Source organism: Anguilla anguilla, chromosome 12 (genome assembly GCF_013347855.1).
Source record: "Anguilla anguilla isolate fAngAng1 chromosome 12, fAngAng1.pri, whole genome shotgun sequence".
Taxonomy (NCBI): Eukaryota; Metazoa; Chordata; class Actinopteri; order Anguilliformes; family Anguillidae; genus Anguilla; species Anguilla anguilla.
In genome coordinates this window covers 26,671,735-26,696,753 of record NC_049212.1, presented here as the reverse complement: position 1 = coordinate 26,696,753, position 25,019 = coordinate 26,671,735, and the positions used below count along the sequence as shown (strand labels likewise).

The 25,019-nt window shown below is 42.9% G+C and overlaps 3 protein-coding genes across 5 annotated transcripts in view; all 3 read left to right on the top strand.

Annotated features, from left to right (window-relative positions):
- The window catches only part of LOC118209565, a 107,441-nt gene extending 103,549 nt beyond the window's left edge, over window positions 1–3,892 (top strand). Inside the window, exons 25-26 of the mRNA XM_035385001.1 lie at window positions 1,581–1,684; window positions 2,103–3,892. Of these exons, the coding sequence (XP_035240892.1) occupies window positions 1,581–1,684; window positions 2,103–2,241 (243 nt within the window). The 3' untranslated portion in view covers window positions 2,242–3,892. The remainder of the gene's footprint in view (window positions 1–1,580; window positions 1,685–2,102) is intronic.
- Window positions 1–25,019, top strand: part of LOC118209567 (CD209 antigen-like) — a 91,804-nt gene that overhangs the window by 60,285 nt on the left and 6,500 nt on the right. The window contains exons 1-2 of one of the 3 annotated variants that reach the window (XM_035385004.1): window positions 4,243–4,386; window positions 8,940–9,050. In XM_035385004.1, the coding sequence (XP_035240895.1) occupies window positions 4,263–4,386; window positions 8,940–9,050 (235 nt within the window). In that variant the 5' untranslated portion in view covers window positions 4,243–4,262. Of the gene's footprint in view, window positions 1–4,242; window positions 4,387–8,939; window positions 9,051–25,019 lie in introns of those variants that run through there. The other 2 variants (XM_035385003.1, XM_035385006.1) reach the window with 2 other exon arrangements.
- LOC118209571 (C-type lectin domain family 4 member E-like) lies at window positions 11,015–23,685 on the top strand. Its single transcript, XM_035385011.1, has 4 exons — window positions 11,015–11,465; window positions 11,676–11,827; window positions 14,525–14,631; window positions 21,485–23,685. Exons 1-4 carry the CDS (start codon window positions 11,309–11,311, stop codon window positions 21,654–21,656), a joined length of 588 nt encoding a protein of 195 aa, XP_035240902.1. The 5' UTR covers window positions 11,015–11,308; the 3' UTR covers window positions 21,657–23,685.

Below are 25,019 nucleotides of genomic sequence, written 5' to 3'. Positions count from 1 at the left end.
CTACTCTGTTGTGCATCTGCAGAAAAGCATTTACATTTACACTATTACATATGAAAAGGTAATTCTCAGAGTCTGTTGCCTGTTCCTCCTGTGATCCTAGTAAACTGTCATTTTAAAGTAAGAAACAAATCTGTTCTGTCATTTTACAAATGAACTCCATATAGTGAGGTTCACATATGCAGGATATTGCTTTTGGCCAGTACCCTCTATTTTCACCCAGCTGTTGATGTGTATTCTATTTTAAGAAAAATGAATATTTATAAGTAATAAATAAGTTGCGACATAAGAGCTAATATGTGATGTTGATGCCTTGATCACTTTTGGTCATTATTTTTTTCAAATACCACTCAACATGCTTACCAAAACACAGTTTGACAATGTAATTGAGACACATTTAATTTGGACAAGAAGCAAACACTTCATCCTGAAATGCATTTTTTGTTGTTGCATGATTGATCTTTATTGTAGTGTTGATTCTATAATTTACATAAAAAATGTATATATTTAAAAAAAATTTAAAATATAATTTGTCACCCATCTGTATATAGATATTTATTCATTCATATATACTGTTAAATATATACTGCAATATTCTTACAGAGCCCAAATAAACAAAAAAATTGTTCATAATTCTCTAACACTGTGTAAATTAATTTGATTTAACAACACAAATTTTAATTTCACTCAACTTTTAATTTTTTTTCCCTAGTTTCCTATATTTCTTCATTCACAGTTCACAGACTTAAATGATGAGGTCAGCCTATGGCTTTGAGCTTCTGTTTCCACAATTTAGCACAGTGGTCTGTGTCATCCTGATAAATTGTAATTTTTTTGATAATTCTTTTCTAAGAAGTGTCCTTCTCCTTGTGTATTAAATACAAATCAATCAGAGAACTGTTCAATGTTGGAGAGAGAACTGAAGGAGCTCAGAAGCAGTTGCAGCACCATGAATGAAGAGAAGGTCCAGCAACAGAGTAAGTACAATGCAATATTTAAGAAACTCCCCTTTTTGGAGCAGTACTGTCCCTCCAGTTCACAGAGTGAGTGCTACTCTGTTGTGCATCTGCAGAAAAGAATTTACATTTACACTATTATATACGAAAATGTAATTCTCAGAGTCTGCTGCCTGTTCCTCCTGTACAGGCAGAGTGTGTGAACCCTGTCCACAGGGCTGGGAGCAGTTCTCTTCCAAGTGTTACTACTTCTCTAATGAGAAGAAGAACTGGATGGACAGTCGCAGTGACTGTATTAAAAGGGGAGTTGTCCTCGTGATTATAGAGAGGAACAGGTAAGGCTCTGTGAAAGAATTAATGAATGAGACGGTGAGTGAGTGGATGGAGATAAATCTGGTAACATATATTCATAAGTAGCCACTGTAATTATGTTTCTCATCTTGTGTTGATTCTTACAATCTAATGTTCAATATTAACACTATGAGTGAATCGCATATATCAGTGGGGTGTGGCTCATGCTGTAGCTCAGTATCTCACAGATCCAGACAGTGTCAGTGTGGTCAGTTTGTCTCTCAGTGTCTACATCCACAGAGAGAGCAGTGAGGGTCATTCTGTGTCTGTTTTCAGCGGTTCATCACCAACATAGCAAAATACAATACCTGGATTGGACTGAGTCGCTCAGAATTTAAGGGTAACTGGCTCTGGGTGGATGGAACCCCTCTGCAGAAAGGGTAAGAATTCTTACACAAAAATCAAAATTAAAATTATAAAATTATAGACAGACACAATCCTGTATTATTTGAAACAACATCTTGGCAGATCAGAAATATGAATGTTCCTCTGATGGTAGCCAGTCTAAGGTTTGTGTTACTGCAGTGAAATATGTAACTGGACATATTTCTGGTTATGATAGTGAATATGTGTACGTTCACCCCTTTTATCTTTAATATTGTTCTGTTTGTATGATGAGGATAATTTAATGAGTACAGTTAATCTAGAATTATCTTCCAACAAGATATATAATTACGCTGTCTGAACTCTCTGTATCACTGACGGCAATAGACAGAGAATGAGAAGGAGTCACTGTAGCTCTGTAGAAAACTGCAGAGAAGTAGAGCTTCTGTGTCTCAGTCTTTGCTTCCTTTTCAGATTCTGGGGGAATGGAGAGCCAGCTAATCAAAGTGGGTCTGATTGTGCCATGATTGCCACTAAGATGAATGGATGGGATGCTTATTACTGTTCTAATTACCTAAATTGGATCTGTGAGACTGATGCTCTGCTCCCCTAAACCATTTTTGTCATTGTATGTTTTTGGTTATTTTACCTTGTGAGAGCCAGTTGACCATGTCAGGTTTGACCATCAAACGCAGGACCAATACGCAGACCTTAGGTTACTGTTCCTGTTCGGAATGTAGGGAATATACATACTGCTATTTTAACTAGAAATGTTTGTGAGACTAAGCTTTATTAAATGCATTGAAATGATTGTACATGTAGAGTGTATTCAAGCTATCACATTATTGGTACTGTAAGTATAAAAAAATTATATACGTTTATATATAAACGTATATTTAAAATGGTCCTCGTTATGTGGTTGTGATACTTTACCTTTATACTGAAAATGAGAACAGCTGTCACTTTGCTACAAAAGTTGATGTCTTGTGTTCATTGTGTGAAAGTATCGGCTAATAGGAAGAGCTTTTAGTTCCTATTTACTCAGTATCTCACGAAGGCTCTCCAAACAGAGGCTGTGTCCTAAAGCCATAAACCACATGTACCCACAAGTAAAGAAGTGGTATGTGACACCATGGCTCAAATTCAATTAACATTTATCCTTAACTCTGACTTACAAGTAAATGTAAACATTACTATTTTCTTCACGAACTCAGTTTGGGGAGTTAGTTTTAGTATTTGCTAAACACACCAAATTGTGTCGGTGAAGAAAAATTATAGTCCTTGTTGCAATTGATGTAAGGAGTAATGTTGAATTTAACCTTATGTGGTTCCCTGTGTTACCTTAATCACAATCTGGCTGTATCGCAGAAGCAAGTCCACAAGCTAAGAGTGTGTGTAAATGCTACGTTAACTTTGTTCTCCTAGTTATGTCAGGTGCACACTAATGAGTAATGTTATTCATTTGAGTTTAAAATATTGTTAATATTTTTTTTTTGTGAAAGTATATTATTTATGCATGTAGTGTTAAAGTTTAGAAAGGAGGAAATGCAATTTTGTTCATCATTTTTACCATTTCTGTCATTTTTTCTTTTGTACTCATGAACTGAAAAGTAACACCACCACCCAGTGGCTGAGTATAAAAAAGGTGGAAAAAACCTGCGTATGATAAAAAATTAACATGAAACATGTGAAGCAATGGAAGACAGAAATTCAAGAAGGGTGCAAACCATAAAAAAATGCAAACACAAAGCAAATGATAGAAGGTCCTCATTATTATTAGATCACATCTTTTTTTATTCTTAGAAATAATCTGTTTTCTAAGAAATACGCTGTCATTCTGATGATGCTGTTTTATTTGTTGTTTATTGGTGATCACAAAGCCGGTAATTCGGCTTCCTGTACATGCTCAGCTGCTACTCAATCCTGGCCCTGGATCTGTAGCATAGCTTTCTGTGCTATATCATGTGTCACATCTGGAGCAGGAGAAAAGCATTTTAATTGTGTTATCACAGGATCAACAAGATGGAAATCAATCTCAGAAAAGATCATTCAAATTTATGCGTGATTTCATCATGTCTCATGATTGTATTTGAAAATATGAAAAACTGGAAAATTGTAATTAGTGCTCTCATATTGTGACTGTAAATCTGTGTAAAACTATTAATTAGACCAGCTGTAATCACAATCCCTTTAGAACTAGGTTTCCTTTTTTTCCAACTTTTGTATTGTTTTCATTTCCATAAAGGTCATGCTCCTTTACTGAACCATTGCTGTTTTCTGTGTTTGCTGCTGCAACCATTGTCAGCTCTCCGTTTCCCGATCAGAACTGGAGAACTTGAATCACTCTCTGCTGGTGTGGAGTGTCATTAAACAAACACTTTGAAGCTGCAATGAGTACAGCTATAGCCTACACACATTTGTATGTACAATCCGTGTTCGGCTGTTTGATTTTGGTTGAGCTCACCTTCTCCATTGCTGAATTCTACCCACATTTGGGGGGTGGCGGTTGTTGTCAAGCCCTGATCAGCTTCCTCATCTCTCAATGCGAGTTTATTTTCTGCTCAAGTACCACAGACCACAGTGACACAAAATATATAGAAATACTGGACGGAGCACTAGCAGCAGTTGTCAGAAATGGCAGCATCTACAGTCTCCAAAGATTCTGAGGGTATATACACTGACCTGGCCTCTCCATACCAAGATGTGTACAGCACACTGGGCCAGACCTCACTCAACAGCCCAGGAGCTCAGCACAAAGGTAATAACATCTGCACAGTGTATTAAAGAGCAGCATAATCAAAACAACATTGTTGCTTTTAAATGCTTTTTTTTTTTTACCTCAGTAGCACAAAGGGAAAACAAAATAGAATCCGAAAATTATTGCATTAAAGTTCAATCCTCAAATGTGAGCAGCGAGCTCGTAGCTCTGAGCTTGCACCTAGAGCCCAGCTCCCAGCTCCCAGCTCCCAGTTTGCTGATCCGAGCATGGAGCTCCCACCTCGTAGCTCTCTCATCCCAACTCCCAGCTCTCAGATTGTACCTATCAGCTCACTCTTGCCAGAAGACCTTGTGTTAACATAGGTTACCTTAGTTTGGAGAAACATTAAAACATATCAATTATTGCAATGTGCATCATTGTAAGATGCAATGGGAAGGTAAATGTTGGAGTAGACAATTTTTATGTTAGAATATATTCTGTTACATATGAATGTCAAGAGACCATTAGAAAATGCTTGTTTGTGTAAAGGGGTTAAGGGTTATTATTCTTGGGTAGTTTGTGTGGAGCACTAAATGATTAAGTTACGTGTGGCAGTCTGCCCGTTTTGTATTTAGACTTATTTGATATTTTAAAAGAGAAGTAGGCTCATGGATTTTAATTGTAATTTAATTAATGGATTAAGATAAATAGCTCATATAAATGGTGACACTCATCCGGAAGCTTGGACGTGGGGTGGGCATGTAAGTTGCAAAAAATTGGCTGTGGTTTTACCTGGGGGTTGATGGTGCTACCTCCAGGAGATAAATCTTTTTCATGACTTGTAGTGGTACTGGGCCAGAGTATGCACAATCACAAATGTTGAGCATCGCCGTTTATATTAGCCAATTGAAGACACAAATATTCAGAAATTAAAAAAAAAAAAAACTGTGAAAGGCTGTTTATATCGCATTCTTTCTGGTTGTCTGTGACTGTTGGTCTTAATTTTCCATTGACTCAGTTGTCATATCTATTTTAAACTGCAAAGTGTACAGTTTTCTTGACATCAAGTAACCATTTTAGAAACTTGAATCTGGTGAACCACCTAGTGTTTCTTAATTTGAACCAATAATCTGCTGTTATCTGTTAGCATAGCTTGACTTTACCACTCTCCCCCCAAACATATGGCTGTTTGCCCCAATATATACATAGCTTCACTCCTCTGCCTGACTTGGCTGGCTGTTAATTCTTACTATTTTATTTATTTAATCTTTATTTATACAGACTTGAGTATAAATTGACTGAGTTAAGTCAAGTATAAGTTGACTGAGCATGTATGCTCTTTCACAGCAACGCCCTTATGGCAACATGCATAGAAACCCAATCACACAAATAAATTACATAAAATCAGTAATACAATATAGATTAAGTTCAAAAACATAGTGAGCAACTGCATGAAGTTTTATGCTTTTTATAACTGACTTAAATTCTCCAAGAGTAACCAGTTCTGTGAGCCTAACCTCCCTCTGTAAACTATTCCAAGCAGATAGTGCAGAGAACTTAAAAGCCTTTTTACGTAGCTCAGTACGGGCAGTAGGAACTTTCATTATCAAAGTATCATGTGATCCTGACTGGTATGCATCATAATTCTGGGTCAAATAACAAGAAAGGCAGCTGGGGAGAATTCCCAAAATTGTCTTAAATAAAAACATACCAGTGGCTAAGTTGATGGTTAATGCATAGAAAGAGCTGGCCCACCAAGCACCGAGTACAGTGAGCAATAATGAGTTAGCCTTTTTCTTGTGATAAATCTGAGGGCTCCATGATATACAGTGTCTTATCATGTGACAACGATAGGTATGTGCGTTCATGTAACATAGATCACCATAATAACAAACTGGCAATAAGGTAGCTTTGACGAATGTACATTTAAAGAGACACTCGATTTATTTCTAAAGTAAAAACCCAACTTCAACTTGTGTTTCTTAACCGGATGTTGTAAGTGATAGTTAAAAGAGAGCTGATCGTCAAGGAAGAACCCTAAGTATAGCTAGTTACAGGCTCAATAGATTGGCCTTGTAAAGCGATAATAATTTGGTTTAATGATGTGTACTTACAATACTATTCTAGAAAACCATAAGCATGGCTTTTTCAGCATTCAGAACAAGTTTCAGGTGGAAAAACTGAGCCTGCACCAGGTTAAGAGCATGTTGCAGTTTCTCAAGAGCCTTATTCAGGGAGCAATCAAAACAGTATACTGCTGTCAGCATAAAATGAAAAGCAGCATCTGGAACATTTTCACAAAGGCAGTTTATACAGTGAACAAGTCACAGGAGTAGATCTTCAGAGAGAACATTTGAATCTTTGCCCTGCGACCTACACATCTTGTCTTGGTCCTTTTACATGCAGATATCTCCATTCCCCATGTCCTGCAAGTCCACTCCTTCACTTCAGTTGTCAAACTTCTCAAGTCTTTTCTTCTCAGCTCATCGGTGTCCTAACTGGCTACACTGAAAAAGAAAAGCTCTGAATAAAGATAAATGACAAAACTACTCCCCAGCCTTCTCGAAAGATCTCTTTCAGTTCTATACTTCCCCTTTCTAATTATATCCTGAGGACCACATTAACACTCACCCAATAGGAAATAGAAAGATGAAAATATGAAAAAGAGCAGTAAACTTTTCTTTACCAGGGGTGGAGCATATAGAACAGGTTTTTGTTGACATAAAGTATCCTGGCCAAACTAGCTGATTAACTGTATACACCAATATTGGTTTAATTGTGCAGTTTTTTTAAGTTAGTGTTAATGTTGTATGTTCTATCAAGTTATTGCAATCTCTCCTTTGTTCTATATATCTTTCTCTCTTTTAGTGAATAAGTATGCATGTGGAAGTTATGTTGCTGGTCAACATGAGATACTATGGAATGTAAATAATGAATATGCTATTTTTAAATATGTTTTTACTGTGTTGGTTGCCTAAACCTTTCACTTGAAACAACTAACTGATTCAGTACTTGGGTGGGCACGGTGGCATAGTGGTTAACACTGTTGCTTCGCAAGAAGTAGGTTCCGGGATCGAATCTGGGTCCGACCGGATCCTCTCTGCGTGGAGTTTGCATGTTCTCCCCGTGTTCACGTGGGTTTACTCCGGGTACTCTGGTTTCCTCCCACACTCGAAGACATGCATATTAGGTGCGCTCCTGCAGTTGCCCATGACCAAGGAACTGGCCTCAGAAGTGGAGTTGGTCCCCGGGCGCTGCACTGTGGCTGCCCACTGCTCCCAAGTAACTAGGATGGGTCAAATACAGAGGACAAATTACCCCACGGGGTTCAATAAAAGTATATCTTATATCTCAGAAGGTTTGAGTAAATGTTGCCTACCCTTAGATTTCTTCAGAATTATAGATGTATAATGATCTACTACATGACCAAAACTATCTGGACACCCCTCGGTCTAGGGCTGTTTTTCATGGTTTGGGTTAGGCCCCTTAGTTCCAGTGAAGAAATCTATGCGGAGTCTCCCCAGTGTTCTTGAAATGTTTAGTGTTAGTTGGGGATATGTTTATGTGTCTTTGAAGTCAAAGAGACAAAATTAATTTGACATATTTTGAAGCCATAGACAGTAACTATTCTATTTTACAGTATATTTATTTATTTATTTATTTATTTATTTATGTGCTTTCCCACTTTGTCTTCTGATTTGGAATGCACAATTGTATTCATCTTCAAATTTTAATGTTCAAATTAATTAAAAAAAAACTTAAATGAATAAATCCCATTCACAAAAGCCAAAATAAATGTCATTAAAATGCACATCGCTTAATTAAAACCCCAAAAGAACATTTAGGCCTACTGTTGGCACGTCACTTCTGACGCTGCAGGGTGTTTATTTTTTATGCTTGTGAGAGTGGTGTGCCATGAGATTCTGTAAATTTGGAAAGTGTGCCGCAGAAGGAAAAATGTTGGGAAACGCTGCCTTAACAGGATGAGCAACACAGGAGCCCCACAGTCTATTCTATTTTTATTCTATTTTTCTAAGTATAATAAGTACAGTTTGGTGAAACTGATGTTATACAGAAACAAAATCTCAAATTTTCTCATTCCTCTTCTAACAACATAACATAACCAGTTTAGCCAAACACACACACACACACACACACACACAATGGTTTGTTTATTCTTATGTGTCTGTGCCAAAGGGATTCAACAGGTCAAATGATTGATACATTTATATTAAAGAAAAACAAACATTCAGATGCTGCTTCTAATCACACCGCAATTTGCAAGTCAGGCTCACACAGACAGAGAAAGACCGGTCATGTGTCAGCACTCGATCAATCAGTGGGGGCCGCTGCTGCATGATAAGTGCTGCCATCCCAGTTGAGTGAAACTCTCCCATCGCTGGCAACATTAAGCTGCATCATCCTGTAAAGCTGCCAGTCACAGTCACCACTGGCATGGTCCAAATTTGATATCAGACCAAGGGGCCTCCCTATGCACTGAAACAGTGCCTTAACAGGAGGGGCTAGCCGTATGATGCATGAAAACCCCACAGACAATCTGTCTGCATCCCTGTGTGTTCAGGTCATGATGATAACAATTTAACTGTTTACAGTGACCACAGAGAAGAGTGGACAAAGCTCACACCCCTACAGACGGGCTGCAGTGTGTCTGGGGCTGCTGTGTGCTCTCTTATTGGCTGCCACATTAGTCCTGTGTGTCCTCTGTAAGTACACACACTGCCTGTGTGTATGTCTTTATTGCAAATATAGCTGAACTGTGATTTTAAAGTAATCATTTGAACTTTTTATTTGCTATTTAAACTGTCAATCTGCTTTATAACCAATGTGTCTGAGTGGGTATAGATTAAATATTACAAACTGTGTTAGAATAACTACTTGTATAAATAATTTTTGTAGTTTATATATTTGATCATAATAATTATATTACAATATTAAAGTAATTAAGGCAGTGGACCACCTGTAGCTTAAAACAAGCTTTTGATAGAGAGAAATTCAGTTAATATATGCTCATTTATTGAGTAACAAAGCAAGGTACCAACTTCTATTTTCAATTTCTGCCTACAATAACACAAAAAAGATGACTTAATTAAAAGTAATCTTAGACAATACCTTCTCTGGCTTTAATTACAATCAGATTAATTGTTGGGCATCTATCTAATCATTTTGCAAAGTGGGAGATGGAGGAGTAGGTAGAAAGTGAAGAAATAATTAAATTGAATAAATTCTTATCTATCTTAAGTTTTTGAAAACCCCCTTTACAGCAGCTTAATACCTTTAGCCCGTAGTGCAAATGAAATAGGCACTAACATTGCAAGAAATATGGCAAAGAAGAAGGAGTTAGGCTTAGATCTGAAGGGCCATGTAAATATTGCAGCAAAAAGGTCATTTCGAGTGAGAAATTGCAAAGAAGCTTAAGATTTCCAGGTGCAGTAGTTAGTGCACCCTCAGAAGGTTCCTGCAGATGGACAGTAATGTTATGAGGAGAAGACCAGGAACATCAAGATGCAGCAGCAGTAGACACATCTTGTGTTGTCTAGCAGGAGAAACTGACATTAAACAGCACAAGTACAGGAAGATTTTAATGAAACTAGAGAGAAACCACTTCCCTTGACTACAGTGAAATGGCAACTGGTCTGCTGAAATTGGCCAAAAAAGTTTATACTACGTTTTAAAAAAACGAAACAAAAAAAAAAACAGGTGGCCTAATACTTTTGGCCTGTACTGTGTGGGACAAGCAAAGATTAACTTAAAATATCTTTATTTTCTGAATCCAGCGGTTCCAACAGTCAATGCCCTTGTTAAAATGTTCAGCACTCTGAATACTGAACACAAGTGATATTGCGACATTTTATGTGCTTTAATTTATTAATTATTATTTTAAATGAGAATTATCAATTAAATCGCCAAATTCATTGATAGGTCAGTCAACGGTACGCTAGTGGAATCAACCAACAAGATAAATCAAGCTCTATACTAGGTTTTAAGATTAAATAATTGAATTCAATATGAATCAGTAAATTAGATTAATTAATTGAAATCATACATTCTTTATTGAATGCAGGCTCACTACTTCTAAATTACAAAATGGAAGCCATTATACAAAACATTAAACAATTAACTTTTGAAAAACAGAATAGAGAGAGAGAGAGAGAGAGAGAGAGAGAGAGAGAGAGAGAGAGAGACGGATAAGCCAGAACTTGGCAAAGTGTCACCCACTTCAAGTTTAAGTGCCACAGGATGAAAAGAAACCAGTGAAATGCACAACCACCAAAATAAAAAGAGAAAAAAAATCTTCTTCTTCAAGGCTCTGAAACGAGCCGCAACATAGCACAACTTTTTCCTGTGGCCAACTTAAATACCTTGCCCAGCATGGCTTGAGGATGTTTGCCCTGATTGGGTGATGCCAAGTGAAAGTGTAGGAGGCAAGGGAAGGGGAGTTAGACTCATTTATGACAAGGACTGGCCTATTTTAAGATTGCATTCAAACTTAAAGGGAAATGTTAACATATATAATATATACATACTGTATCCCCACGCTCAGGATAAGCGGGCATAGATAATGGATGGATGGATGGATGGATGGATACTGTATCATTCTGGTTGGGGAAATTGAAGAACAGTTTGTTTATGATGTTTCTGGAAGTTCCTCCTGTCCAAGCATTGGTTGTCATTGTAGTGACAAGGAAGGCAAGGTTATCTAAGATAGATTTCTCCTGAATGAAAATCGTTTTAAAAAAGAATGATCACCATGTATAGAGAACAGGCCATTCCAACCGACATGAAAACTTTGTTACACAACTGAGTAGTCAACTAAAATGTCAACTTGTCCACAGTGTACAATTTATAATGGTAAAAATAAAATATGTTTGTTCTGATTGTCTGCAAATAATTTGGTAGACTAGTAATATAATAATGTGTTTTCCTTCACTCGCAAGACCTGAAGGTCCTAAAGTATGTGTCTATGGAGTGGTCAGAGATGGAGAGAGAACTGGAGAAGCTCAGAGCCAATCACAGCAGAGGGATTGAAGGAGAGAGGAAGAAAAATAACACAGCTTCATTAGCATTGTTAGAGAAAAAGTACACATATCTGAGTCAATACTGCCACTCCACTTCAAAAGGTGAGGTTTATTATCTTGAATATAATTTTTTAAAAAGGAAGAAATGTGTCAGTGGTTTCCTTCTTTTAAAATCATCTATTGAAAGAGAGAGATGTGAGATAGATTATGATGTTGCCTATTTGCTTATTTATGTGATTTATTGTTTCAGAAGATCTTGTTCGTTGTACAATCTGTTATTGACAGAGTCTGATGCCTGTTCTTCCTGTGCAGAGACAGTGTATAAACCCTGTCCACAGGGCTGGGAACAGTTCTACTCCAAGTGTTACTACTTCTCTACTGAGAGGAAGACATGGCTTGACAGTCACAGTGACTGCAGTAAACAGGGTGCTGGCCTGGTGATTATAGAGAGTAAAGGGGAGCAGGTAAGATACTCTATGAGCGAATGAGTGAGTGACTGACTGACTGACTGAGTGAGACAGAACCAAAACTAGTTGCTTAATATTATAGTATTTATCACACTGTATACACGGCATTGTAAAAAACAAAACAAAAACAATAACAAAAAACATGTCAAGTTTGTGTTGCCTTAAATCAAAAATATACCCTGGCTCCAAACAACCAAGACAAATTCATCAATCCCAAAAATGAAGGTCAGGTGAATGAGCAGTCCTGTATGTTTTAAGCCTTTTACCAACAAAGTATTATGTATTAAAAATAAATAAATAAATATATATTAAATATATGAAAAATCCCTTATACAAAACACAGTATGAAAACATAGTAGATAAAAAATCCCTAAACCAGAAAAACACTTGAGAACCCCCCAATCAAGGCCAAGTATTGGGTGTATGTAGGGCCCCACCAAATTCACAGAAACATTTAGTCAATTTCAGTTTTCTAAGCTGCAATACACATAGGGCCTCATTCACCAACCATTCTTAAGAAGAATTTTCTTCTTAAAACCCACTTACGCAGTTTTCACGAAGATTCTGACAATACTTTAGGATTTAAGTTATAATAATATTTTTATCATTTATAATATTTTTTAAGGCGTCACTAAGGGGGTGCAGACCGCACCGGGTGACACCATCAAAGGGGGGTGACATCGAAATGACTGGTAATACATTTTTTGTGCAGTGTTTTGTGCAGAGACGGGTTGAAACAGCTAATTTTTCCAATGCAGTTTACTGCCTGTTGATTTAATTAGCGGTATTAATGTGACGAAAAGCGCTTTGTCGGATGCAGCGTTCACTGAACGAGTAATAGCATCCCATGCATCTTTTTTTTGTGTGTTATTTTATATCCACTACTGACGCTACTAAATATGACAAGTCGTTTGCTGTTCACTTCCTGCAGCAGTACCTCCACTTCAGAACTACTGAAGTTATTCTTACGTTTGGAGTCCGCTGCTCCACCGTCTTTAGATTTTCGTTTGGGCTTTCTTGACTTCTCTCTCAACTTTTCTTTTCAATTTCTGTGTGTGCACACGGCCCTGCAGTCTCATGCCCTTTTATGGGGATTGGCAGGGCGTTTACCTATGCTAATTAGGAACAACTGGCACGCGCTTTCAACTTACGAAGACGATGGGATTCATCATTATAAGAACAAGGGTGTGAACAATTCTGCCGTTTAAGAACACGTCATGAATCTGACGGTTCTTAGGACCTTTCTCAAGAACAGATTTAAGAAAAAATGTTGGAAGATATGGGTGAATGAGGCCCATAGTTTGCAAAAAACACAGCATTTATCGACATTTCATGATAAATTATAAAATAGATGGGAGAAACCCAATTTCACGGAAAGAATGTACGTGAAATTATTTAAGCACAATTAACCACAATATCTGGTCCTAAAAGACAAAATAATTTGAAAACCTCTATAGAGAAATTTCATTAAAATTCTTTAAATTGTCAAAGTTCTGTTAAAGGCATGATAAAATAAGCATACAGAGGCATATCTATGATGCACCTGCAATCTCTATCTGTATGCACTTTAACCAAATTAGTGTAGCTTTACCTGTATTTGTTATTCTAAAATAAGTCTGGGATGTTTCTGTGCATGGTGTTCTTTTTGTGAGGGGGGGGGGGGGTGCATGTGTACCTACAGAGCCTGTGGTTTGGGATCATATTTCAGAGGAGTGTTTTTTGTTAGCTAGCAGCTACCTCAATGGTGGAGGTGAAGCCCAGGTGAAGCAAAAAGACAAGCTGACAGGGCTCATTCAAGAACTAGAGTTAGCCTTGGAATTGCTTTTACTTGGTGGCGTCAGCTGAACTTTGCCAAGGGAATGAAAAGTGATGTGGAGTTGGCTTGTTTTCTATTGAACCTGTAATGTTAACTCTAGCTATCCAGCTAGCTATGTTAGGTAGCTAGATGAATGAAGTTTGGTACTCAGGGTAAGTGTGTGGAGTTGAAAACGGAGGAGGAGACTTCTTTGATTGTAAACACAAGACCACAGCAAGGCTAAAAAATCCTGCATAGTATGCCTTTAAAGAACAAATCAGAATACTATTATCACTAACTAAAAATGAGAAAAATAGTCGGTTGAAAGATTACTAATACCAATAGGCTAACCTGCTGCATGCCAGTGGCATTATGTTTGCATTGCTTCTTTCTCATGCCTCAGGCCTGTGATTCTAGCCCTGCAAACTGCTATAGGCTAGTCGGGTTGAGGGCGGTGGACAATGTTAAGGTTTTGGAGAGAGCTATCACAGGTATCTTCAAAATACGGACGTTACTGCTAATCTTTCAATGGGACCATGACGTTAACTCCAAAGAGGAGCTTTGTTTGGGCCAGTTATAGAGTGATGTTGGCTCCTCTGAAGGAAATGGTCCAGCAGTCTGCCAGGAGGCATTATGTACACACTCTCTCAGGCTTTTGGCTGGACCTGAGCTTGACTGTGGAAAAGTGGGTAAAGATATTATGTCGTATTCAGAACAGTAGAAACATGCCTTGAGAAAATGGCAGATGGTTTTCTCTTTTTTCATTAGAGCTCATCTACATTCTCCATAAGCCTTCAGTGAAGTTCATTTATCAGTGTGATGTGGCTCATGCTATTGCTCAGTACCTCAGTGTCTGTTAGCAGAGTGAGCAGTGAGAGTCATTCTGTGTCTATGTTCAGGAGTTCGTCACCAACCGCACAAGAGAGCACCCATACTGGATTGGCCTGAGTGACTCAGAAACGGAGGGTACCTGGCTCTGGGCAGGCATAACCTTGCTGCAAAAAGGGTAGGCTTTTGTAGCTATATATGAATGACTATTTTGTGATAATTGACATCTTTCTATATCATCCATTTCCACATGCATTACTCTCCTAGATTTTGTGAGTTCTGACAGAATCAGAGTGACTACCTAATAGGATCAAGTCCAAGTCCTAGCAAAATGCACAAAATTTATCCATCCATGAATCCATTATATATACCCGCTTATTCCTGGTCAGGGTCACAGAATGGGCTGGTGTCAATCCCAACATGCATTGGCTGAGAGGAAGAAATACACCCTGGACAGTTCACCAGTCTATTGCAGGGTCACAAAATTCCTAAAAAAGAAATATAGAAATGCTATTTACAAGTCTCTCAGTATCACATTTTGCCAAAGAGTATTTTTTAAATATCAGACAATGGAAAACAATTGTAATATTATTCTCCAAACATAACAACAAAACAATAATAGAAATCATAATTATAATCATAGTCTTCTGTCATGGTCCTGTGTTTCTGTCTGTGTTTCCCTTGTTGGGCCGCCAGATGGCGGCACTTCTGTTTTGTGTCCTGCTCCCCTCCTGTTAATTGTATGATTGTTTCAATTGTCTCGTTATCCCATCATTGTTCCCACCTGTGTCTTATCCCCTCCTTCTGGTTTGATTGTTTTTTGAGTTCACCTGTGTCTTGTTACCCCTGTCTATTTAAGTTCTCTGTTCCCTTGACTCGGGTGCTGGTTTCTTGTGTTTGTTTCCCGACTTTCACGTACCTGCCTTCTTGTGTTTGTTTCCCGACTTTCACGTACCTGCCTTCTTGTGTTTGTTTCCCGACTTTCACGTACCTGCCTTCTTGTGTTTGTTTCCCGACTTTCACGTACCTGCCTTGTGTTTGTTTCCCGACTTTCACGTACCTGCCTTCTTGTGTTTGTTTCCCGACTTTCACGTACCTGCCTTGTGTTTGTTTCCCGACTTTCACGTACCTGCCTTCTTGTGTTTGTTTCCCGACTTTCACGTACCTGCCTTCTTGTGTTTGTTCCCGACTAGCGTTTGTTGAGACCCATTGTACCTGCCTGCGTTTGTTACCCGTTTGTGTTTTGTTCCTGACCCATATGTATTTTCTGGTGTTTCTTTTATGTGTTTGTTTCCAATGTTGCAAACTGTATGTACCTGCTTGTTCCCTTGTGCTCTGCCTTCCCGTGTTCTGCCCCGCCTGTGTTTTTGAGTTCCTGTTGTTTTCTGTTTCATTAGATTATTTTTTGAGTTTGTGTTTCACCTGCCTGTATTTTGTTCCTGACTTGTGTTTTTGACCTTCCCTTGTGCTCTGCCTTCCCGTGTTCTGCCCTGTCTGTGTTTTTGAGTTCCTGTTTTCTGTTTCATTAGATTATTTTTTGAGTTTGTGTTTTAGCCCATTGTGGCCTTGTCTGTTCCTTGTTTGTTCACCTTGTGTTAGTAAAGTCTTTGTTAATTTTCCCTTTTGAGTTTGTGTTTTTTTTCCCTCTGCGTTTGGGTCCCCCCTACCCGGACCGTCACAGAAGGAACCAGCCAGTGTGGGACCCAGCAGAGGTGTTTTTTTTTTTTTTTTTTTTTTTTTGTTGTTCGTTGTTTGTGTTTGTTTATCATGCCACCGGGGTGGTGGAGTGACCCGGAGGACTCTCGCCCTTGAGCTTCCCAGTGCCCGGGGTGGGCGGTCACGGAGGCGCCGTGGTCGGGCTGCCTCCCGGTCGGCCAGACCTCCAGCTGCCCAGCCAGCGGTTCCCGGCCCTGCGTCATTCGAAGGGACTCGACTGGCGATCTTTCCAGGGCCCGGCCCGCGGGGGTCCCGCCGGCCCCGTCCAGCTGCCCAGCCTGGTTCCCTACGGCTGTGGTCTGTGTTCCTGTCCCCTGCCCAGCCCAGTCGGCAGGGCCCTCGGCCTGCTTCACCCCAAGTCCAGGAAGGGCCTTCACGGCCTGCTCTGCTCCAAGTCCCGGAGGGGCCTTCACGGCCTGCTCTGCCTCAAGTCCCGGAGCGGCCTTCACGGCCTGCTCTGCCTCAAGTCCCGGGGCGGCCTTCACGGCCTGCTCTGCCTCAAGTCCCGGGGCGGCCTTCACGGCCTGCTCTGCCTCAAGTCCCGGGGCGGCCTTCACGGCCTGCTCTGCCTCAAGTCCCGGAGCGGCCTTCACGGCCTGCTCTGCCTCAAGTCCCGGAGCGGCCTTCACGGCCTGCTCTGCCTCCAGTCCCGGAGCGGCCTTCACGGCCTGCTCTGCCTCTAGTCCCGGAGCGGCCTTCACGGCCTGCTCTGCCTCAAGTCCCGGAGCGGTCTTCACGGCCTGCTCTGCCTCAAGTCCCGGAGCGGCCTTCACGGCCTGCTCTGCCTCAAGTCCCGGAGCGGCCTTCACGGCCTGCTCTGCCTCAAGTCCCGGAGGGGCCTTCACGGCCTGCTCTGCCCCAAGTCCCGGAGGGGCCCCCAGAGCCACCTGGAGCCCCGGAGAGGCTCCCAGATCCGCCTCGAGCCCCGGAGAGGCTCCTAGATCCGCCTCGAGCCCCGGAGAGGCTCCCAGATCCGCCTCGAGCCCCGGAGAGGCTCCCAGATCCGCCTCGAGCCCCGGAGAGGCTCCCAGATCTGCCTCGAGCCCCGGAGAGGCTCCCAGATCCGCCTCGAGCCCCGGAGAGGCCCCCAGAGCCGCCTCCAGCCCCGGAGAGGCCCCCAGAGCCGCCTCCAGCCCCGGAGAGGCCCCCAGAGCCGCCTCCAGCCCCGGAGGTCCCGCCTGCTCTGACCCTTCCGCGGAGGCCGCCTGCTACACCCAAGTTTCGGGCTTTACTTGTGCCTCGAGCCCCGGGGGGGCCTCCGGAGCCGCCTCAAGCCCCAGGGGGGCCTCCGCAGCTGCCTCGAGTCCCGGGGGGGCCTCCGGAGCCGTCCAGAGCTCCGGAGAGGCCTCCAGAGCCGTCCAGAGCCCCGGAGAGGACAACGGTCCCTTCTGTTGTCCCGCAGGGGCTGCCGCAGACTGCTCTGGCCGCCCCGCAGGCTAAGCCACCTGCCTTGCCCCCTAGCGTTCGTGCTCCCCCTGGCGTTTGTGGTCCCCCTGGCGTTCGTTCTCCCCCTAGCGTTCATGCTCCCCCTAGTGTTCTCGCGCCCCCCAGTGTCCGTTCTTTCCCTAGTGTTCTCGCTCCCCCTAGTGTCCACACCTTGCCCCCTGGCGTTCGTGCTTCCCCTGGCGTTCGTGCTTCCCCTGGCGTTCGTGCTTCCCCTGGTTTCGTCGCTCCCCCCAGTGGTCGTCCCTCCCCCGGTGTCCGTCCTTCCCCCAGTGGTCGTCCCTCCCCCGGTCTCGTCGCTCCCCCCAGTGGTCGTCCCTCCCCCGGTCTCGTCGCTCCCCCCAGTGGTCGTCCCTCCCCCGGTCTCGTCGCTCCCCCTGGTGTCCATTCTCCCTTTGGTGTCTGTCCTCCCAACCGTGTGTCCGTGTGTTCCCCGGCCCCCCTGTCTAATTGTCTGCCCGCCTGTTTGTCTGTTAGTCTACCCGTATGTGTGTCAGCCAGTTTGTTGACCTGTTTGTCTGCCCCCCAGGCCGTCAGCCCATCGGCTAACGTGTTTGCCCGCCTGTCTGCCTGTCTGTCTGTGTGCCAGTCCGCGTGTGTTTTGTCTTGTTTGCCTGTGTGTCAGTCCCTATGTCAGTTGTTGGGTTCCCCCCTTGCCTTCCCTGTCTGCCTGTCCCTTTGTGTGTCCATCGGTGTCGCCGTGTTCCTCCCCGCCTGCTTGTCCCTGTGTCTGTCTTTTTAGGTCTCCCTATTGTGCCAGTATCTGGCAGTCTGTTTCCCCCTCAGTCTTGTCCAACCCAGTCCAGTGTTGTCGTGCCCCGTCTCGTTGCTGTCCTGTGTCCACCTCGCCCCAGTCCAGTCCTGTATGTCTGCCTTGCCCCTGTCCAAGTCTCCCCTGGTTTCCTGAGTTCCCCCTGGTTTCCTGAGTCCCCCTGTCGCCCGAGTGCGGGCCCTGATTTTCCCCCGAGTCGCCCGATGTGCGGGTCCTGAGTTTCCCCCGAGTCGCCCGATGTGCGGGCCCTGAGTTTCCCCCGAGTCGCCCGATGTGCGGGCCCTGAGTTTCCCCCGAGTCGCTCGATGTGCGGGCCCTGAGTTTCCCCCGAGTCGCCAGATGTGCGGGCCCTGAGTTTCCCCCGTGTCGCCCGAGTGCGAGCCCTGAATCTCCCCGTGTCGCCCGGGTCCTGCCCAGCCCTGAGTCTCCTCGTGTCGCCCGGGTCCTGCCCAGCCCTGAGTCTCCCCGTGTCGCCCGGTTCCTGCCCAGCCCTGAGTCTCCCCGTGTCGCCCTGTTTTCCTAGTTCCTGAGTTTTGTCCCAAGTTTTCCTGTGTTCTGTTTTCCCCCGTCCTCCTGTTTCCCCGTCCGAGTCCAGTCCCGAGTCCTGTTCCCCCGTCCGAGTCCAGTCCCGAGTCCTGCATCCCGTTCCAGTCCCGAGTCCCGTCCTGTTCCTGTCCAGTCCTGTTTCTGCCCTGAGTCCTGTGTCCAGTCCTGTTTCTGCCCTGAGTCCTGTTTCCAGCCCCGAGTTCCCGTCCAGCCCCGAGTTCCCCTCCAGCCCCGAGTCTTGTTCTTGTCTTGTTCCTGTCCTGTCCAGTCCAGCCCCGAGTCTTGTCCTGTCCCGTTCCTGTCCTGTTCCTGCCCCGAGTCTTGTCCTGTCCCGTTCCTGTCCTGTTCCTGCCCCAGTTCTGTGTCCAGTCCCTGTTCCTGTCTGAGTCCTGTTCCCCCGTCAGAGTCCGGTCCAGAGTCTTGTTCCTGTGTTCTGTCCCTGTTCTTGTCTTGTCCAGTCCTGAATCCGGTCTCCAGCCCCACCCTCTGTTGACTCCCTCCCCGGGTCGGCCTCCTGGGACGTCAGGAGCCGTCCCTTGGGGGGGGGGTACTGTCATGATCCTGTGTTTCTGTCTGTGTTTCCCTTGTTGGGCCGCCAGATGGCGGCACTTCTGTTTTGTGTCCTGCTCCCCTCCTGTTAATTGTATGATTGTTTCAATTGTCTCGTTATCCCATCATTGTTCCTACCTGTGTCTTATCCCCTCCTTCTGGTTTGATTGTTTTTTGAGTTCACCTGTGTCTTGTTACCCCTGTCTATTAAAGTTCTCTGTTCCCTTGACTCGGGTGCTCGTGCTCGTGCTCGTGCTCGTGCACGTTCATGCAGGTTCTTCCTGTATAACATCCGGAGGATCCGCCCCTTCCTCACAACTTACTCGACCCAACTCCTCGTCCAGGCAGTGGTCCTGTCCCGCCTGGACTACTGTAACTCCCTGCTTGCTGGCCTCCCAGCATCATCTATCAGACCCCTGCAACTCATCCAGAACGCAGCAGCGCGTCTGGTCTTCAACCTCCCCAGACATTCCCACGTTACCCCCCTGCTCACCACCCTCCACTGGCTCCCCGTGATGGCTCGCATCAAATTTAAAACATTAGTGCTTGCCTTCAAAGCAGCCAGGGGGTCAGCCCCTCCCTATCTACGTCAACTCATCAGACCCTACACCCCAGCTAGACCTCTCCGTTCTGCTGCCACATGTCGCCTGGTCCCTGCCCCGGCTCGCACCAGCACCCGGTCACGCCTCCTGTCTGTTCTAGCCCCACGGTGGTGGAATGATCTTCCTGTGCAAGTCAGAACAGCAGAGACCCTGGCCGTCTTCAAACGTAGACTGAAGACTCACCTCTTCAAGCTACATCTCACCTCATCACCCCCCACTACCCTCTAACATCCATTAAACCTCAACTGAGTAACCACGCGTCATGTTATTTTCATGTAACTAGGTTCATCTACAACTAGGTGGGTGGGGGGTGGGAATTTATATATATTTAAAAAAAAAAAAAAAAAAAAAAAAGGGGTACAATTCACACTTTTTGCAAAGTTATACCTATTGTAGCTCTCTTGCAGGAATGTTGTAAAGCGCTTGTCTCTGAGTTTTGTAATGCACTTGTTGTAAGTCGCTCTGGATAAGAGCGTCTGCTAAGAATCTATAATGTAATGTAATGTAATGTTTCTTGTGTTTGTTTCCCGACTTTCACGTACCTGCCTTGTGTTTGTTTCCCGACTTTCACGTACCTGCCTTCTTGTGTTTGTTTCCCGACTTTCACGTACCTGCCTTCTTGTGTTTGTTTCCCGACTTTCACGTACCTGCCTTCTTGCGTTTGTTTCCCGACTTTCACGTACCTGCCTTCTTGTGTTTGTTTCCCGACTTTCACGTACCTGCCTTCTTGTGTTTGTTTCCCGACTTTCACGTACCTGCCTTCTTGTGTTTGTTTCCCGACTTTCACGTACCTGCCTTCTTGTGTTTGTTCCCGACTAGCGTTTGTTGAGACCCATTGTACCTGCCTGCGTTTGTTACCCGTTTGTGTTTTGTTCCTGACCCATATGTATTTTCTGGTGTTTCTTTTATGTGCTTGTTTCCAATGTTGCAAACTGTATGTACCTGCTTGTTCCCTTGTGCTCTGCCTTCCCGTGTTCTGCCCCGCCTGTGTTTTTGAGTTCCTGTTGTTTTCTGTTTCATTAGATTATTTTTTGAGTTTGTGTTTCACCTGCCTGTATTTTGTTCCTGACTTGTGTTTTTGACCTTCCCTTGTGCTCTGCCTTCCCGTGTTCTGCCCTGTCTGTGTTTTTGAGTTCCTGTTTTCTGTTTCATTAGATTATTTTTTGAGTTTGTGTTTTAGCCCATTGTGGCCTTGTCTGTTCCTTGTTTGTTCACCTTGTGTTAGTAAAGTCTTTGTTAATTTTCCCTTTTGAGTTTGTGTTTTTTTTCCCTCTGCGTTTGGGTCCCCCCTACCCGGACCGTCACAGTCTTCAGTGTCATGAAGTGCTGTCAACACAGGCAGCCATAGATAGAGAATGTGAAGGAGTCATTGTAGTCATTGAGTGTCTCTGCTTCTCTTACAGATTCTGGAGGAGTGGAGAACCGGATGACCATTACTGGACAGAGAACAAAACCCAGGGAAAAATAAAAGATGCAGACTGTGTAGTTACTGTACCTGATGAGAACACATGGGAAGATACTCGCTGCTTTTCTAATTATAAGTTTGTCTGTGAGACTGACGCTCTTTTGTTCTAAACAGTCTGTCATGATGGATGATGTGAATACCATTAATTTGTATTTGGAAACTATTTGACCATATGTCAGATAGTGAAGCTTGGCTCTGTTCAATTTAATTTCTTTAATCGGCTGATGGAGTAATTAAGAGGACAATCACTTTTTCACATGGGTGATATGGGTGTTTGATAACTTTTTAATAACATAAATTGTGTTTACTTAATTTCCCTTTATGTAATATTACTTTTGTCTGAAGATCTTAAGCCATTCAGTGTGACAAAAATGCAATTATGAGGAAATCAGGAAAGGGCCACATACTTTTTCACAGCACTGTAAATAATCTTTGAATTATAAAAGAGACATAACCGGCATTAGGTTATAACCAGCATGTGAGTTCTTGTTTGAAGTCTTGGTCTTGTCTTTTCACAACATTTTTACACAAAAAGCAACTGTTAACCAACAAAATGAGTAAGAAGGTTGAAGGGATTTACTTCAAAAACAAAATATGATTTTGAGGGTTTTGTGCTGGCTGACATTTTTTTACAGTATACTAGCTGGCTAACTTCAATACCCAAGACTCCTCACTATTCTATACATGTACAGACTGAGATTAAGAGCTGTAAATATAATAGAACTGCGTGCATACTTTTCATTTTCTGACTATTATTGGCATGTGCAATGTATTACCTTCAGATTTCACCTATTTGCAATAAGGGCTTAACCAGATTAGAAATGCAATGACCAGACAGCATCATGGAGAAGTGGAAACAGGTGCCTTGTGGGGATTTTTTCAGCCGTGACACTCACTTCAGCGTGGAGAGCTGCACGTGTTCTCAGCATGAAAGCAAAAATCACTGATCTCTGATTCACATGATTCTCTTTTCTTGACGTACTGGCTACTGATTCTGAAACGCAGTAAAATGTAACTACACAAATGTTTATGCATTTTACCCTGCTTACCCTTTTGAGTCTGCGGTGAGACTCGTTGACATGTTTACTGTGGTCTTTAAATGAAAGTCAACCTGGTGAGAAGAACTGCAGGCTAAGAACTGCAGACCTGTAACTGAACAGGAAATGTTGTGGTTGTAGATAAGGGAGTGTTGCTTTTCACATGCCGTTTGACTCTTATGAAGGATCTTGTTCGCTTGAGTGAGGCCCATTTATCAGTGGGGTATGGCTCATGATCCAGAGTGTGTTGGTGTGGACTGTGTGTCTCAGCTCTCAGCAAGGGAGACACAGAAACAGAGGAGACCCGACTCTGGGTTAATGTACTGTAGCTCCGCTCCAGAGGGGCAGGAAATCTAACAGACACATTACAGTGGATACATACACATTCAAAGGAGAATATGGAGAGTATGAAGCAAACAGAAAACTTGGCAAGAAACCACATCAACCACCATTGTATATGAATCTCCACAACATTTATCCGTTTCTGCACTTAATTTTGCCCTCTTACCTGTACATCTATTAATTACACATGTTAACCTTTGACTGTCCAGTAGTCAGTATGGTGGGAGTGGTCTGAACACCATGTAATCCAGTATAATCACTGACTAGACCCAGTGATTCCTTAATTACAATCTGCAGTCATGCAGTGCTGTAACAGGGACAGAGAATGGAGACAACACTCACTTGCAGGCAGAAAGTGAAAATTAGAGCTGTTTCTGTGTCTCCTTCAGCCTCTGTGCTTATCTTACAGGTTCTAGTGGAGGGTAGAGCCAGGTGACCACTGCATGAATCATATAGCACCTATATGCAGACTGTAATTACTGTGTCTGCTGAGAATACATAGACCAATGCACACAGCTTTTTTAACCAGACGCCTGCTTGAGATTGCCATTCTGCTTCCATAAACGTCACATTTTGTGATGATTGATAAAAAAACGGAAATGGAAAAGTTTTATTGTGACGCTTAAAATGCACTGTTACTCTCAGTTACTGTGACAGAGGTTTAATTGACTGGTATGATGTAGTGTGGTTAAATATGTTTAAAAGCAGTGGAGCCACTTTCTAATCTCATCATTTATTTGATGATGCATATAATCATGAGGAAAAGGGCTAAATCTTGACCTGCTACAGCAGCCTAATGAGTTACGAAAAATATGCATTTTTATATGCTGTATTATGCAGTAAGGCTATTATAAGCAGTAAGCACTACATATCTTAATCCCTTTCCTCTTTTGGTTTAAATAAATGAATAAAATAAACCTTTTTATTTTTTTGTTTAATAAAATGCAAATTTGCCTGATTTCCACTTTCTTAGTCTTTTGAAATCATTTTCCACACATGGCCATGTTTCAGTGATCAGTACACTTTCAACAGTTGAGGCCACAGTGATTTTACCTGTCCATCTATTTTGCCAGTGCATCACAGTAATGAAAATGAAATCACTAGATGATCTATCTCAATAAAAGCCCTGGAATGTGAATATGGGACATTAAAATAATATAAATATGTATAATCATTGCTTAATAGACATTAAAAGTGTCCAACTGAGAAAAAAGCTTGTCAATTGTCGTTAGACAGGAAGCTGCTCAGCTGCAGGCCTCAGGCCCCCTCCACCAGAGGGAGGCACTTGAGGCCTGCAGCTGAGCAGCTTCCTCTCTAGCGCAGTGGTGCACAAACATGTACTGGGTTTCATTACAACCCCAACCCTGACACTAACCCTGTGCTGGGTTTCATTACAACCCCAACCCTCACACTAACTCTGTGCTGGGTTTCATTACAACCTCAACCTTCACACTAGCTCTGTGCTGGGTTTCATTACAACCCCAACCCTGACACTAACCCTGTGCTGGGTTTCATTACAACCCCAACCCTCACACTAACTTTGTGCTGGGTTTCATTACAACCTCAACCCTGACACTAACCCTGTGCTGGGTTTCATTAAAACCTCAACCCTGACACTAACCCTGAGCTGGGTTTCATTACAACCCAGCACATGTTTGTGCACCACTGCGCTAGACAGGAAGCTGCTCAGCTGCAGGCCTCAGGCCACCTCCACCAGAGGGAGGCGCTTAAGAAGAGAAGAATAGTCCCATCAATAGAAGGAGCATGTGTATTATTTTAGTGCGAGGAACACAGGGTTCATAATGAGTAATCCAGTGCTCAAATTATTACAATACATACCTGCTGGCCAGTTGCATGTATCAGAACATTGCACATCCTCAAATAAACAGCTCTGTATGACATTTCTGTCGTTGTGGCTTGGTTACGCTTGATGTATCAGCAGCACTACACAGTCCAGTCTATTCCGGTACTGAGCAAAAACACCGAGCCAGAGTGGGTGTGGATTGGTTGCGATGCGATACCTGTCATTATGAAGAGCTTGCAATAATTATGCAGTGGAGTGCAGTAGTTTTTTTCTTGTCAGTTCATAGTGGA

Coding starts and splice junctions, on each gene's coding strand:
- LOC118209571 (XM_035385011.1), top strand. CDS start 11,309: ATGGAGTGGTCAGAGATGGAGAGAGAACTGGAGAAGCTCAGAGCCAAT. Junction 11,828..14,524: donor TAGAGAGTAAAGGGGAGCAG/GTAAGATACTCT, acceptor GTCTATGTTCAG/GAGTTCGTCACCAACCGCAC. Junction 14,632..21,484: donor ATAACCTTGCTGCAAAAAGG/GTAGGCTTTTGT, acceptor CTTCTCTTACAG/ATTCTGGAGGAGTGGAGAAC.